Source organism: Solea senegalensis, linkage group LG6, assembly GCF_019176455.1.
Source record: "Solea senegalensis isolate Sse05_10M linkage group LG6, IFAPA_SoseM_1, whole genome shotgun sequence".
Classification (NCBI taxonomy): domain Eukaryota; kingdom Metazoa; phylum Chordata; class Actinopteri; order Pleuronectiformes; family Soleidae; genus Solea; species Solea senegalensis.
The window spans coordinates 2,270,880-2,285,698 of record NC_058026.1 but is presented as its reverse complement, the minus strand read 5'-3'; the positions used below and the strand labels follow the sequence as shown (position 1 = coordinate 2,285,698).

Here is a 14,819-nt window from a genome sequence, read left to right as displayed (position 1 = left end):
GACCTGTAGGATATATATATATATATATATATATATATATATATATATATATATACACAACGGAGTAAAACTTTTTTAGGGAAAAACTCTATGGAATAAAATAACAGCAAAACTAAATAGTGTGGTGAGTTATGACCTGCAGGTAAAAGACATAAAAAGTGGTATTAGAAACAAAGAAAGGAAGGGGTATACAGGGGTGAGGATTTACAGCATGTACTTAAAACGTACTCCATTTTTCTCAAAGAAAAAGCTGCTGTTGTTGCGACAACAACTTGGAGTGGTCGCCCAAACTTTGGCTGTGGCTGGTGAACTGAACTGAACAAAAGGCCAGAGATGAAGAGGAAATGAAGGCATGATTGTTACCAACAGAGGGTGAGGGGGCCAAAAACAGGCCAAGACGAATCTGTTGGGTTTAACACGATGACGTCAAAGAAGCGACGTCTAGCAACGCCTGTAAACATCCACCAATGGCAGCCACTGAGGACCAGCTGTCTTTCAATTCGGCTGTTGCTTCCAGGTGCCCTGACAAAAGTCTACTAGCTCCTAGAAAACTCAAACAAATAAGTCTGTTGACATGTTTTACGGGCAAAAATCATTAGACGCCATTACTAGATCGCCATCGCTCCAAGAAAACTCATCTGGATCATTGGTCTGATTGGTTTGTAGGTTTATCCAATTGCATACAGAGGCATTTTAATATCCATTGGTCCCGCCTCTTGGAAGTCCAGACTCTGAAGATTGAGTTTTGGCCAACTATAGAATCTCAGTAAAAAGAGGAACATGTTTTTTCCCCTGGTGTGAGGGTTTAACACGACGACGACAAAGAAGCAACACCTAGCAGCTTTTTTTAAACATCCATCATGGCCGCCACTGTCGCTTTCATCTAAAGCGACTTTCTCCACGGAGCTCCCTCACCATTACTAGAGTGTTTTCCATCGATCTGCATACGACATCCGGATCATTGGTCTGATTGGTTGGAGGTCTATCCAACTGCGTACAAAGACATTTTAATCTACATGTGTTGGTCACGGTTCTTGGAAGTGGGAGGAGACTACACCCTTTCCAGACTTGTACTGAATCTCAAATGACATTGTGTAAAAAGACAAAAACAAATAAATGGTACAAGAAAGAGTGTACCGGGGTGTTCCCCGCCTATCGCCCTACGTCAGCTGAGATTGGCACAGCAACCCCGGCGACCCTCCGGTGGAGGATAAAGTGGTAGATGATGGATGGATGGATGGAAGAAAGAGTGCAGATTAGGCAAATTGGACACTGTGTGAGATGGACTGACGACCTGTCCAGGGTGTACCCCGACTTCGCCCTATGTCAGCTGGGACTGGCACCGGCGACCCCTGAGACCCTCAGAGGATAAAGAGGTAGAAGATGAATGAGAATAGGAATAGATATATACATAAACTCACTAGATTGTTCTGAAAGGAAGCTTTTGTTGCTGCGGCAACAAGTGGCCGCCAGACTTTGGGTGAACCGAGTGTCCCTGCGATGAAGCGAGGACAGATACAGGAGCATCAGAGGGCTGGAGGCCAGCGATGAAGAGGAAATGATTATTACCAACAGAGGGCGAGGTGGCCGAACTGTAATTGGACTGGTGAATAAGAGAGTATGAGTGTGTGGGCGCGGAAAGTAGAAGGCAGAAGTGAGTTTGTACATATTAAAACTCTTAGGAGAGAAATGAAGTGGATCTTGTGTGAGGGGAATACCAGCGTGAGGAGGAGGAAGAGGAGGAGCGGAATGGCTCCCACTATCTACAGCTCATTACTCCTTCAATCAGCCTTTCTGTCCCGAGTCACTGTCTCAATCAGTTATGTAATAGAGGGGCGACTGAGATCTCAAATCCAATCTGCTCTGTCGCTGAACTACTGTAGAATATCGACGTGAAATCACTGCTGCAAGAGCAAGATCTCAAATCTCGACACATCACGGTGAACGTGCTCGCTCCGATTATTAAAGAAAAAAAGAGTTGCATTTGAAGATTTCTGTCTGATCAGCATGAAATCGTTGCTTCATATCAAATGAACGTCTGAGAGCGGCGCTCCAGCTACCGGCGGGAACATTATGCTAATTACCAAACACTTCCTGAACATACATGGACATCTGACCTTGCCTGGAGGCACGGCTCGGTGAAAATGGAAATCCATGCTGAGGAATTCATACAGTATATGTCATTTCCGATACACGGCTACATTTTAATTTGTGAATTTTTAACACGTTTCTGGTTCAGTAGAGACGGAGCAAAGTTACGGCTTCATTCAGAGGTCAAACCTGGAGCAGATCTGGCAGAAAAGTAAGGTATAAAACAGAGTTTATATTCTGACTTTGTGAACCAAATTTCATCTCAATGCCGGCAAATTCAAAGCAGAAACACAAACTAACCGTTTCCCAAACTGAAAACTAAAGCACTATATTTCCCTTTTATTGCAATCTATGTTTTCATTTTAATCTACGGTATAAATAATGTTTTGTATTCAAAGAAAAAAAAAGAAGCTCCCCTGCCCCCTGGTGAACCGTGAGTGTACTGCAGGTGGGCCGTGAGAAGAAGTCAGCTGGTTTAAATGAGGCTTTTCTTCTTTTATCTGTGGACCAAGTTAAAGTAAAACCGTGGTTGCCTTGACCCCCTCACATTCACACATTCTTATAATCAAAAGAATATAATCTAAATTAAATTAAACAAACCTGAAAAGCATTTTTGGGTTCAAACGTTCAAGTTTTACTTGTACGGAAATCACTGCCATCGTTATTTAGGTTAAATATTTGTGTGTGTCCTGTGGCTCATGGGAACTTTAATTTACATACTAAACTGAACTGTTTTAAGGAATATATACTGTATATATTATGGGGAGTGTTAAGAAGTCGACTGTAGATTTTGCTGTAATTCCCGAAAACAACTCTGTTGTTTGTTTTCCCACCTGACGGCGACGACAGGTTTATTTCTCAACTTTGAAAAGTCACGGCCACTAAATCTCCAACACTTCTCCTATGATTAAATCATCGCTGACAAAAATGTTGATGCTCTGTGGTGCTTAGAAAGAAAATAACGATGAAGTATGGTGTTGACTTTTCTGCTTCTGTTAGGAGAGCAGTTTTGACCTTATTGTATATGTGTATATATATATATGTGTATATATATATATATATATATATATATATATATATATATATATATATATATATATGTATATATAGATACATATAAACACACACATACATATACATATACACATACAGACATATATATATAGATACATATACATATATACATATATAAATACATATTTAATAATTAAAATTTTAAAAACACACAAAAAAAAACTCTTTATCGTCAAAATAAATGGTTATATTGGGGATTGGCGAAAGGTGGTTTGGTGTCATTTACTGATGTCCCTCGTTCCGACTCTAAGGCGATTTTAAGGTGTGATGAACTCAAAAATATTGAGTTCTATGGTTGAAGACCATGCTGACGACCGGACGATGAATCCAAGTTGCACAGAAATGATGCCGGACTTTGCCATCTGGACCTAAGACACTATCTCAAAGCTTACTAATGTCTGTGGTATACAGGTTACTGTCGTATCCCACTTCACCTACGCATTCCTACCAATGAAGAAGAAGAGAATAATGCTAAGGCTCCCTCAGACACGTCTGGTTTGGGCGGCTCACAGCCTGAAAGGCCTGTTGGGCAGGGGAGTCAGGGTGTCAGTCGGTTCGAGGGTTGCCAGGTCTTGGACGACTATCCTTGGCGACTACTTCTTCTGTTGTCGAAAAGGTTTTCCTGCTTGGTGAGGGGGGTTTATACTTCACACGCCGACTGCGCGACCTGGCAGACCTGGCACGCTGCTCGCCACAATCTGCGATGATGCCTTTGCTGTTCAGAGGTCAGGTGTTCTCCTTGTTCTCCTTGGATCTGAGCTGTCTACAATAAAATATTTCAACTGAACTCATCACTGACTCCATTAAGGTTCCATCATTGCTCATCTCACCTTCATCCATCCATTTTCTACCGATTTATCCTTCAGAGGGCCCACTCGCACCTACGGCCAATTTAGAGTGTCCAATTTAGCTAATTCCCATATTGCATGTTTTTGGACTGTGGGAGGAACCCGGAGAAAACCCACGCAGACACGGGAAGAACATGCAAACTCCATGCAGAAAGGTTCTTGTTCCAACCGGGACTCAAACTCGGGTCTTCTTGCTGCAAAAGCAAGTGTGCTAACCTTTGCTACCTTTGCTCATCTCACCTGATAATCAAAAATCTCCATAACCTTTACATTTAAGCATTTGGAAAGAATTCCTGTGGGTGTTGCTTCGGTCGTGTGATGTCCGTGTGCTACCGGAGCTCCGTAGGCAGCTAACTACGGTCACAGCAGTGTTAAGCGCAGAGCTATTATTATTGGATAGTGAAGCCACAACGGCCACACGAGAGGAGACGAGAGCACAGAACAGCGATGAGAGATCACAGGCCAAATTAACCTGATCCAGATCCTCTGACAGTACTCGACTCTCGAGTCCCTGATTATTCTCCACCTCTGTCTGTTCAGAGAGCATCTCCTCCACCGTCTGGCCTTTAAGTCCCTGTTAAGGACATAACAAATGCCTGCCTCAATATTTTACTACACTCGCAGTAACACACTTTCATCGCAGGAATGGTCTCCCTGCCACGATGGTTCATCTTCTCCAGAGTTAGAAGAGGCTCAGGCTAGCTTCTATTTCACAGCCGTGTCGGCTTTGTTTTGGTGGTTTTTGGGATTTTGTAAACAGAAACAGAAACAGGCTAAAAGTGAGAGCACAAGTAAATGCCACCTAAACCAGGTTTTTATACTCACAACCATCCATCAGACTATTATTCACCCGACTGTATAAAACGGAAGTTAAAAACAGAGGCTGATCTGTGGCCTAGGGCCAGTAATTGAAGCCAATTTCCTTTTCTCCTCCATCTGATAAAATATAACTATTTAATATAACAATAATAAGACAGAAAACAGTTATTGAACAACACTAATGGTCTGTCTTTCCAAACTACATTTTATTGCCCACAATAAATAAATGTCTGAACTGAATATTAAGCTGTTGTGACATTTAACACGTTTCAGAGAACAAAAATGTGTCATCGGTAAGACTCGGCTGTTGAATAAATAATAATCAGCCAATGCTGATGATCAAAAAATGGCAAATATGGGCCTAATGAATTGGCCCGACCATGTAATCAGTCTAGTTCTACTTCAAAGATTTCTCAGCCTTAAACAGAAACTAATGACTCTTTTCCACGACACAGTTTCAGCACAACTCGGCACAACCTGGTACTTTCGTTAGCAGCTGCTCTGGCGAGGTTCCAAGTGGCCACTGATTGGTCAGAGAGTGAGTATTTACAGAGTATTTACAGAAGAGTCTGGTGTATTTAGCGATAGCACTGCTAAAAGCTGACGTTCAGTGGTATTTCCGTTCAGCTCCGGTCACGCAGGAAGGACTGAATGATTCTGTGAACAAATCTTTTTTAATTAAAGGCGACATAGACCGGAAGCTCCAATTAACGCTGCGTTTGAGTGTGTGTATCTGCGTCATTACCTCGTTTATGAAACCCTAAAGTTTCAGAACAAACAGTTCAGCCACTGCTGAGAAAATAATGTTTTGTTTTCCTGGGCTCTGCGAAGCAGATCGGCACTTCCTTAATTTGATGTCGTCATCAGAAATCCTCACCACTCCTCTCACCACCGTAGCGACTCGTGCCTGGCACATCCGGTTGCGTACATTCAACCACAGAAGAAGAACTACTCTCGTTGTAGCTGCTGAGATGCAGAGCATCCACCGTGCCAGAGGGGGAGCTGTGTATCTGAGAGCTGACCTATCTATTACGTCACTTCCAGGTACCTGGCCAATCACAGGACAGTGGGAAAGCTCTCGTTGGCTGGCCAATCACAACACAGTCCACGTTCTGGGGGTGTGGTTTTGGTCTGAAACAGCGCGGCTGACGAGAGCGTCAGGAGATATTTTGATCGGCTCGTTTGCAGCGATTAGGAGGTTTTTAACCATGAAAACAAGTTAATATGTGTAAGTAGACCTCCATAACTAACATATATGTGTGATACAAGCACTCGATGTCACCTTTAATCAACTGATTCTAATGATTCAGTTAGAGGGAAACTGAACTGCTGTAACTGCTTTACAAGTCGCTCGTTTGTGTTTGCGTCACTTCAGTTTCACGCAGCCGTGCAATGGTGACTCCGCCCACTTTGGGGAGGAACGATGAGGTAATGGCAAACGACACCAAACAGAGTAGAGTCGAGCCGTGCTGGAACTCGAAGCGCCACGAGACTCCAACTGCAGGGCCTAACTGTAAACTATCAAGCCTTAAATCACGGTCCACAAAACAAATAAATATGAGTAAAATGACTGTCGTCGTTCCTTTGACTCTGTGACAGCCGTTCATCAGCAGATGTCGCTCTGATCTGTTGCCTCTTGCACCTTCAGCCACCTGATCTAACTTCTGCCTCCAAAACCAAACTATACCACTATAACTGTCATTTCTTCATATCTAAAACACACACACTGCAGATTCAGTTGCATTTAGCATATCATCAAAGTTTGACCTTTAATCCTCACAGGGTGAACAAGGCCTCCTTTTTTTTCCCTTGAATCATCATTCAGAAAACGTAGAGTGACGATTGAACTGCACGGACTGTGTGAAGAGGGTTTTTCTGAGGTGAACGTGCAGCTCTCTTCAAATCCACAGAGATCTGGGCAGGCTTTACTCAGCTCAGGCGTGCGCAGTGTTATATAACACGAGTTTCTCTCTGTGGTTCATCACAGAAACATCCAGAGAAAAAAACCCAGGTGGGCGTGTCAACATTTTTAACATCATTTACATACAATTAGAGAAAAACAGTTTGTGTGTGTGTATTGAGAACCAAAAAAATGTAGATAAACAAAAGGAAGTGAGGACATTTTAACCTGGTTTTTATGTTTTTGTCAAACCATAAAGGAGCTGTTCAACGGTTTAGAGGTTTAGGTTAGATGGGTGTAGAGTGTGTGTACTATCTCTTTTTGTGGCATAAACACTGACCTTTTCAGAACCAGTAGTCCTCATGGAGACCAAAACCTGGTCCCGTTGAGGCAGAACCTTGTTTCTGAGGAACTGGTTGAGGTTTGGGCTGAAATCTGAACGTTAGGGATAACCCTACGCAAGCAAATTTTAAGATTATTATTATGTTTAAGTTAAGGGTTAGGGCTTAGAGTTGTAATAGTTAGGGCTAAGGGAATTCATTATACCAAGAAAATGTGTATTAAGGCTGTGAATAAGGGCTTAATTATCTTCATGCTAACTATAGAAGCTGGTAATGAGAAGACTGTGTGTGTGTGTGTGTACATTTCACATACATTAAGTCAATGATTATGCACCATGTATGAGAGAGATACTAATGTGAACATGTGATCGTCAGCATTACCACACACGTACGCACGTACGTCACTGCTACTGTATCAGAACACGCACGATTATACCTATGAATGCAGGCGAGCGCGGCGCCCCCTGGGGCCTGGTGTGCATGTGCAGAGCTGCTGGTGTCGGTGCAGTATTGGAAGCACAGAAGCTTCAACACGCGGATTTACCGTCAGTGAAGGGATGAACCACAGAGGTGACGTGCAAAGATAATCTTTCTGTTCTTCTCGAGCGGTTAAATTAGACTCTTAAAAAAAAGAAGAAATCAAATCAGTTTCATTTGAGGAGCCAAAATTCATAAATCACACTTTGCCTCGGTGGTGAACGCTGACGACCCTTGGCTCGGAAACAAATTAGAAGGGTGCCCACTTTCTAATTTGTTCTGAGACGAGGGTCTTTAAATATTTTCCGTTTCTCGAACGTAAGAGGGTTTCGCTTCATTTCCTTCAGCCCGTGGCACTCTGGTTTGGTGGTGCACTCCCACGGTGCTGAGCAGAAATCAGATTTTTCTCTCGCTAAAAGAGTGAAAAAAAAACTGATTTATCCATCCTGAGTAGAAGATTGTGTAAATGTTGGTACAACATTAAGCAACTTCCTGGTGGCGCTGCTCTGCTAGATTGACTCCGATTCTTATTGATGTTTCAATTTAATTTAACAGAATAAAAAAATAAAAGGCATAGACGCTCATTCAAAGTGATTAAATACATCTATAACAACTAAATTAATGAAAAGAGACTAATTTCATCCATCTTTTGACTGACAACCCAAACAGCCAATGACAATGGGAGAAACGAGTGCTTTGAACCTGTAAGAATCAAGGTTTCATTCACTATATACCTGTTTTATCTACGTTCATTTGCAGAACGTGCTACAGATGTCATGTTCAGCGTGTGCAAAAAGAAACAATAATATTTAAACCAAAATAACCTTTTCACTATCTTGACATTTCACTTCAGAGTAAAAGGGGAACCTTTAAGCTCGACAGAAATATTGATGCAATTTATGTCGTGCTATATATCGCTATCAAATGATATAAAAAAACTTAGTGTAATAAGTTTGTTTTTTCCATATCTGCTTATTATAATACAAAATGTGACGCCGACAGACTGCCAGCCACTGATTGGTCATCACTGGAAGCCATGAGCGCGACGTCCGACACAAGAATCAAAGCAAACAATGCTGAACTGTAGATCAGTTAAAAAAGACATAAAAATCCTAGTTATAGATCCAAAATCTATCTATAATTCCAAAATATCCTTATAGTTCCACATTCTACTTATAATTCCAATTCTGCTTATATTTCCTAAATCTACTTATAATTCAAACATCTACTTATATCTCCAAAATGTACTTAAAGTTCCAAAATCTCCTTATAGTTCCAAAATCTACTTAAAGTCCAAAATCTACTTATATTTCCAAAATCTACTTATATTTTCAAAATCTACTTATATTTTCAAAATCTATTTATAATTCCAAAATCTACTTATATTTCCAAAATCTACTTATATTTTCAAAATCTACTTATATTTTCAAAATCTATTTATAATTCCAAAATCTACTTATATTTCCAAAATCTACTTATAATTCCAAAATGTACTTACAAAATTCTACTTATGTTTCCAAAATCAACTTATAATTCCAAAATCTACTTATAGTTCCAAAATATACTTATAATTCCAAAATAACCTTATAGTTCCACATTCTACTTATAATTCCAAATTCTACTTATATTTCCAAATTCTACTTATAGTTCCAAAATATACTTATAATTCCAAAATAACCTTATAGTTCCACATTCTACTTATAATTCCAAATTCTACTTATATTTCCAAATTCTACTTATAGTTCCAAAATCTACTTATAATTCCAAAATCTACTTATAATTCCAAATTCTACTTCTAATTCAAACATCTACTTATATCTCAAAAATGTACTTAAAGTTCCAAAATCTCCTTATAGTTCCAAAATCTACTTATAATTCCAAATCCCACTGATTGGTCAGAGAGTGTCGTCACTAAAGAGTCATGAGCGACGTCCGACAGAAAAATCAAAGCTTTTAAAAATCCCTGAAAAAATTAACGTTAATCTCCAACATTTAGCAAAGAAAATGTCTAAATTGTCAATATTTAACAGAGGAGTCTGGAGCACTGCTGAGAACGAATCACACCCACGTTCAGTGGTATTTCTGTTCAGTGACTGTGTCTCCGCTCCAGCAGGAAGTACTGAACCATTCTGTGAACAAATCTTTTTAAATGAGCCGATTCTAATGATTCAGTTTCACCCGAAACGACTGCTTTACAAGTCACACGTTGAGGACGTGCTGCAGTAATGGAAAACGATACCAAACCGAGTCGTGCTGGAACTGTATGATGATGAGATACATGCAACGTGACACACAGCTTGATCCCCTGATATCACCCGTGTTTCCTGTGTCTCTACTTAAAGACGCTCACTTCCTGTCCTCCCTCCAGCAGCAGCAGCAGTTGGGGGGGGGGAAATCCCTTGAAGATGGCACTCCGTCAGTAATGATTTTCTGCTCAGCTGAGCAATGAAAGGTACATATGCACTCCACCCATTCCTCTTTCACCCTCTGTAAACCCCATCACCCATCCCTCAGTGCATCTAATTAAAGGTTTAAAGCCAAGGTAAGCCTGCACACCAGGGAATCTCTCCAAACACCCACCCACCCGCTCTCTAACCCCGCCACACTCCACTCCTAACTTCTCCATGCTCGTCTCGCACTCTGCGTGAAATTAAACCCAGCACAGTGAGGCGCGGCGTCTTCATTTAGAAAATAATAAGCAAACAGGCCCGTCAGCAAATAACTAAACACAGACGGAGGCGTGTCGTCTTCCATGTCGTCTGCAGAGTGCAGCCTGATGGAGACGCAGGTCACATCTGCCGTGTTCATTCCAGCAGGGAGATTTCTGCGCACTGGGATTCTTCCCCAGTCAAATTGTTATTCTCGACCGAACCTGACAGAAGGAGGAGAAGGAGGAGGACGCCGAGCGGCGGCTGCACTCGACTGCACCTGAAGAATCACTGATGCCCCTCCACGGGAACGCGAGAACCTCGAGAGTCAGGAGCGGAGCTACGAGCGGGCGAGTCACGAGTGTCAAGTCCTGGGACTGGAGAACAAGTGGAAAACAGAACTCATGTTTCAGTGATGTCACGTATTAAAGGGTGGACTGATTCAAGGAGAAGTCTTTCCCTGCAGAGCTTTCTGAAAGGCCGCAACCCCTCGCTTTACTTGCCGTTAACATTAATAACACATGTGATCGTGTCTTTTTTTGTTATTGCCTGTTTTTTTTATAATGCAGTTTCTTCAATGTGAATATTTTCTGGTATTTTCTTTGCTCCATATAACAGAGAAATCACTAGAATTCTTTGGGAAACACTGATCAACATTTTCTGGACCAAATAAGTAATCGATCGAGAAGTAATCAACACTAAGATATAATAACAGATAAAGAGTTGCAGCCAAACTTTACTGCACACATAGTCCATCCACTGCATTATAACACCTTATGTGCATAAGAATACTGTGTAAAAATAGAAGTTCATTTCTACAGAATGTTTCATACTTGGTAATAAATGCTAATACACATCTAACTCAAAGAGATTTTTAGGACAAAACTAACAAAAAACATCTGTTTTATTGTTGTGGCTGTTGGTGTTTCGATGGAAAACAGAACACTGCGTTTACTATGAATAATTATGAATAACAATAAACCTTATTTTTGCTTCTCTGTTGAGCAATCAGGACTAATTTCATCATTACGTGTAGTACCCGTTCAATATGTGCTTGTTTTTTCTATGTATTTCTGTGGGTTTTTTCCGTGTATATTGAATAGAAACTTTCACAATTTTACCGATATCTCTTGCATTTCTTATACAAACAACGTCAAAGTCAGCAGAGCACACACTGGTGTCCTTAGCGACATGCGTGCCAAGGTTGAGGACTATGAAGTGAACTGTTGGACAGTTATGTGATTAACAGACAGACGTTCCACACATTTAAAGATTGTTTCCTAGTCCATGTTTTCTCTTTAAAGCTTTGGTGCTGACCTCTAACATTCATATTTAATTAGCTTAACACGTTCATATAAATGGGAATGCATTCCTTCAAGTTCATTACCTACCTACCTACCAACCAACCAACCAACCAAACAAACAACCAATCAACATGTTTAAACTCATTTAAGGGAAACTAAACATTCTCTTCTGAGCAAAATCCACCCAATGTCTGATTTAGAAAAATGCCAAGAAGTGGGTGGAGAGCCGAGGGAGGGAGGAGCAGTGCAGGGGGTGTGGTCAAGCATTTATTTAAAAGGAGGAGGAGTCTGAGACAACAAGCCTCACACTGATTGGACAAGAGGTTGATGAAAGTGTGTGCTGGCTAAGAAACCCTGACAATGGCAAAGTTTGAATGCAGTAGCTTGTGTTTGACCAGAGAGGGCAGTAGATACACTGATTAAACGTATAATTTCACCTAAATCACCAAATAACATTACTGGTTTACACCTGAAAAATGTGGTTTAATTATACTTGAAGAGAAAATAAACTAAACTGAGTCCTCACTGAGAAGATAGAGGGTGTTAGCGCTAGGTCTATATTATCCAGCAGGTTGGTTTTTTTCCTAACTTGCTCTCCAAAATGGAATGATGGTGTGAAATATCAATATTAATAGCAAAAACACTGAGACCTCATTATGGTGAAGGTCACAGCGGGCTGTGGATTTAGAGCGGAGGAAGATAAACGAAACCCTTCAGCGTTTATGGCAGAGGAGAAACACTGCGCTCGCCGCCGGACACCTTACGAAGGCGGGCTGTCATCCTCGCTAACGCGCTTTCAAGAAGAAGAAGAAAAAAAAGTTATCCTCCTCCTCTTTTTTTTTTTTTTTAGATGAACATTTTTGTGAAATCAGCCTGTGACTTTTTAATGTGTGCAAAGTGAATTCAAATCAGTCATTAAAATGCAAAGAGCAGCGCAGGTAAGTCAGGATTAACAGCAGCACCACGGGGACGAGGTTCACTGCAGATAGAGACTGAATCTGAGCAGGTGAGTGATGGGAGGCTCCGCTACAATCACTGAATATCACAAAACAACACTTTATATCTGCATGTCTGGGAGATTCTGGGATGTGATTTTGAACATCATGGTTTGTGTGAATGTGTGTGTACTTGTGAGGTGTATTGAATGCGAATCGTAGCTTGATTGTAGAGGTACGAGCTAACTGTGCATTAAAACAGTTTATACAATAAAAGGCTTAGGGTCTCTGGGTTCATCCTTCAGCTGTGGATGAAATTATACTGATGGACTTCGAGGCACAAAAACGATCTTGTTATAATGAGAAACGGCTCCAATTCTTCTCTCCTCTGACAGTTCTATGCTTCCGTAAGAACCCACTGATGACGTCAGAAAAGATCACTTATAGCAGGATCAGGGACTTAGTTTCATCTGCATTTGATCCAGATTACAGATGTAAGAGGGCGAGAGCTATAAGCGCGTAAAGCTTTGTACGGATCCAGCGTGGAGGTCTGTGCTCTCTGCGTGATCTTGTATTTTATGACGCGCGTGTTTGTGTCGAACAAGACGTGATATAATTCTGCAACGCGACATAAAGATAAAGTAGTCTGAAGTCACTGTTGCTTGAATATTCCTCAGGTTTTTGCTCTGCAGGGATCAGCGTCTCTCCTCCGCTGTGGTTTACATTTCATATCATGGCTGAATATTTCTCATCACGGCCGAATATTGAGCAGAGAATAAGCTCAGAGCTCAGAATAATGTTTGCTCTCATCCTCGGGAGCGTGAACACAAAGATCCGACCCCGCCGCTAACAGGCTTTGTGAATTAATGGCCCTCATGGGTTCCTCTCAGTAACAGGGAAAATGTCCGTTCCAATCATTTTAGACAAACAAAAAGTTAAAAAGTTACATAATAAAACAGACTCAATTCAGCCTCAATGTTATTATTGAAACCTTTGAATTAAACCAGCGCATTATTAACATCCTTGAACAAAGTTCTTCTTATGAAAATGTCAAAGCAGGGTTTTTCCATCCAGAGGATTTCAAAGCGACATCGAGACTGAGCAGATCACGACGAGAGAGAACTTCCTTGAACTCTTTCTGTTTCTCTGAAAAGCAGAACCCTGCGCAGAAATCTAAAGTTTCCTCCTGCCGTTTAAAGCCTGGTTGGCTTCATTAACGGAAAAACATTGTCAGCCGCGTGACAAGAACTTCAACCTCCGCATCACGTCAAAGTGAATTTGGAAACATATTCTGACTGCGGCAGGTGCAACAGCAATCTGAGGGCTTTTTTTAATGTGTCGTTAGAAACCCGCCACAGAAGCTGCGGCAGACGGGGAACAAAGCGAGAGAGAAAGTTGCCAACGTTACCATCGGAGAGCGATCTTGATGGGCGTGGTGAGGCAGGAGGTGAAGAGGTCGGCGGGGAGGTCGGGGTTCATGGGCAGCAGCTCGCTGGCCTCGCAGGCTGCCAGCTGGATGCAGTTCTTCATGGAGGGGGGCAGCGGCATCTGGGCCAGGGGGTGGCTCGGATTGATGGCCGCCACCTGAGGGGACACAACACAGACGGCGTTTGTTTAATGTTCATTAGTGAGGCTTGAAAATGAATACGTTTTTAGAGAGAAATCGCAATTTAAAGCGTGTTTCCACGAAGTGGATTGGTTCAGTTTGGCACAATTGTTTTGCATTTCTATAAGGAATAAGACCAAAAGAAAGTTCCTACTTTTTCATTTGTGACACCCGCCCCTTTGGGAAACCATAACAACAGTACGGTGCGATAAGGGTGGAGACAATGAGCTGATTGTCAGTTGTTTCTTCAACGCCGTTTTGACGTCTTGTTATTATTAAGTCAGGATTAACAGCAGCACCACGGGGACGAGGTTCACTGCAGATAGAGACTGAATCTGAGCAGGTGAGTGATGGGAGGCTCCACTACAAAACAGCCAAAAACCCTTTATAACAACTGCATGTCTGGGAGATTCTGGGATGTGATTTTGAACATCATGGTTTGTGTGAATGTGTGTTATTTGTGAGGTTTATTGAATGCGAATCGTAGCTTGACTGTAGAGGTACGAGCTAACTGTGCATTAAAACAGTTTATACAGTTAAAAATAAAAGGCTTAGGGTCTCTGGGTTCATCCTTCAGCTGTGGATGAAATTATACTGATGGACATCGAGGCACAAAAACGATCTTGTTATAATGAGAAACGGCTCCAATTCACAAAAGCTGCTGTATGTACTCCATTGTTGTCTGTTGTGTTGTCGTTCATTGTCATCACAACCGTTCAACAGCGTCACGCTACAGCCTTGACGTTAGATTCTATCTAACTTACCTGCCGCTGAGC

At 41.5% G+C, this 14,819-nt stretch overlaps 1 protein-coding gene across 4 annotated transcripts in view; it reads right to left on the bottom strand.

Moving 5' to 3' along the window:
- Positions 1-14,819, bottom strand: part of rptor (regulatory associated protein of MTOR, complex 1) — a 206,474-nt gene that overhangs the window by 108,220 nt on the left and 83,435 nt on the right. For all 4 annotated transcript variants that reach the window (XM_044028052.1, XM_044028054.1, XM_044028053.1 and 1 more), the window contains exon 7: positions 13,846-14,021. In XM_044028052.1, the coding sequence (XP_043883987.1) occupies positions 13,846-14,021 (176 nt within the window). The remainder of the gene's footprint in view (positions 1-13,845; positions 14,022-14,819) is intronic.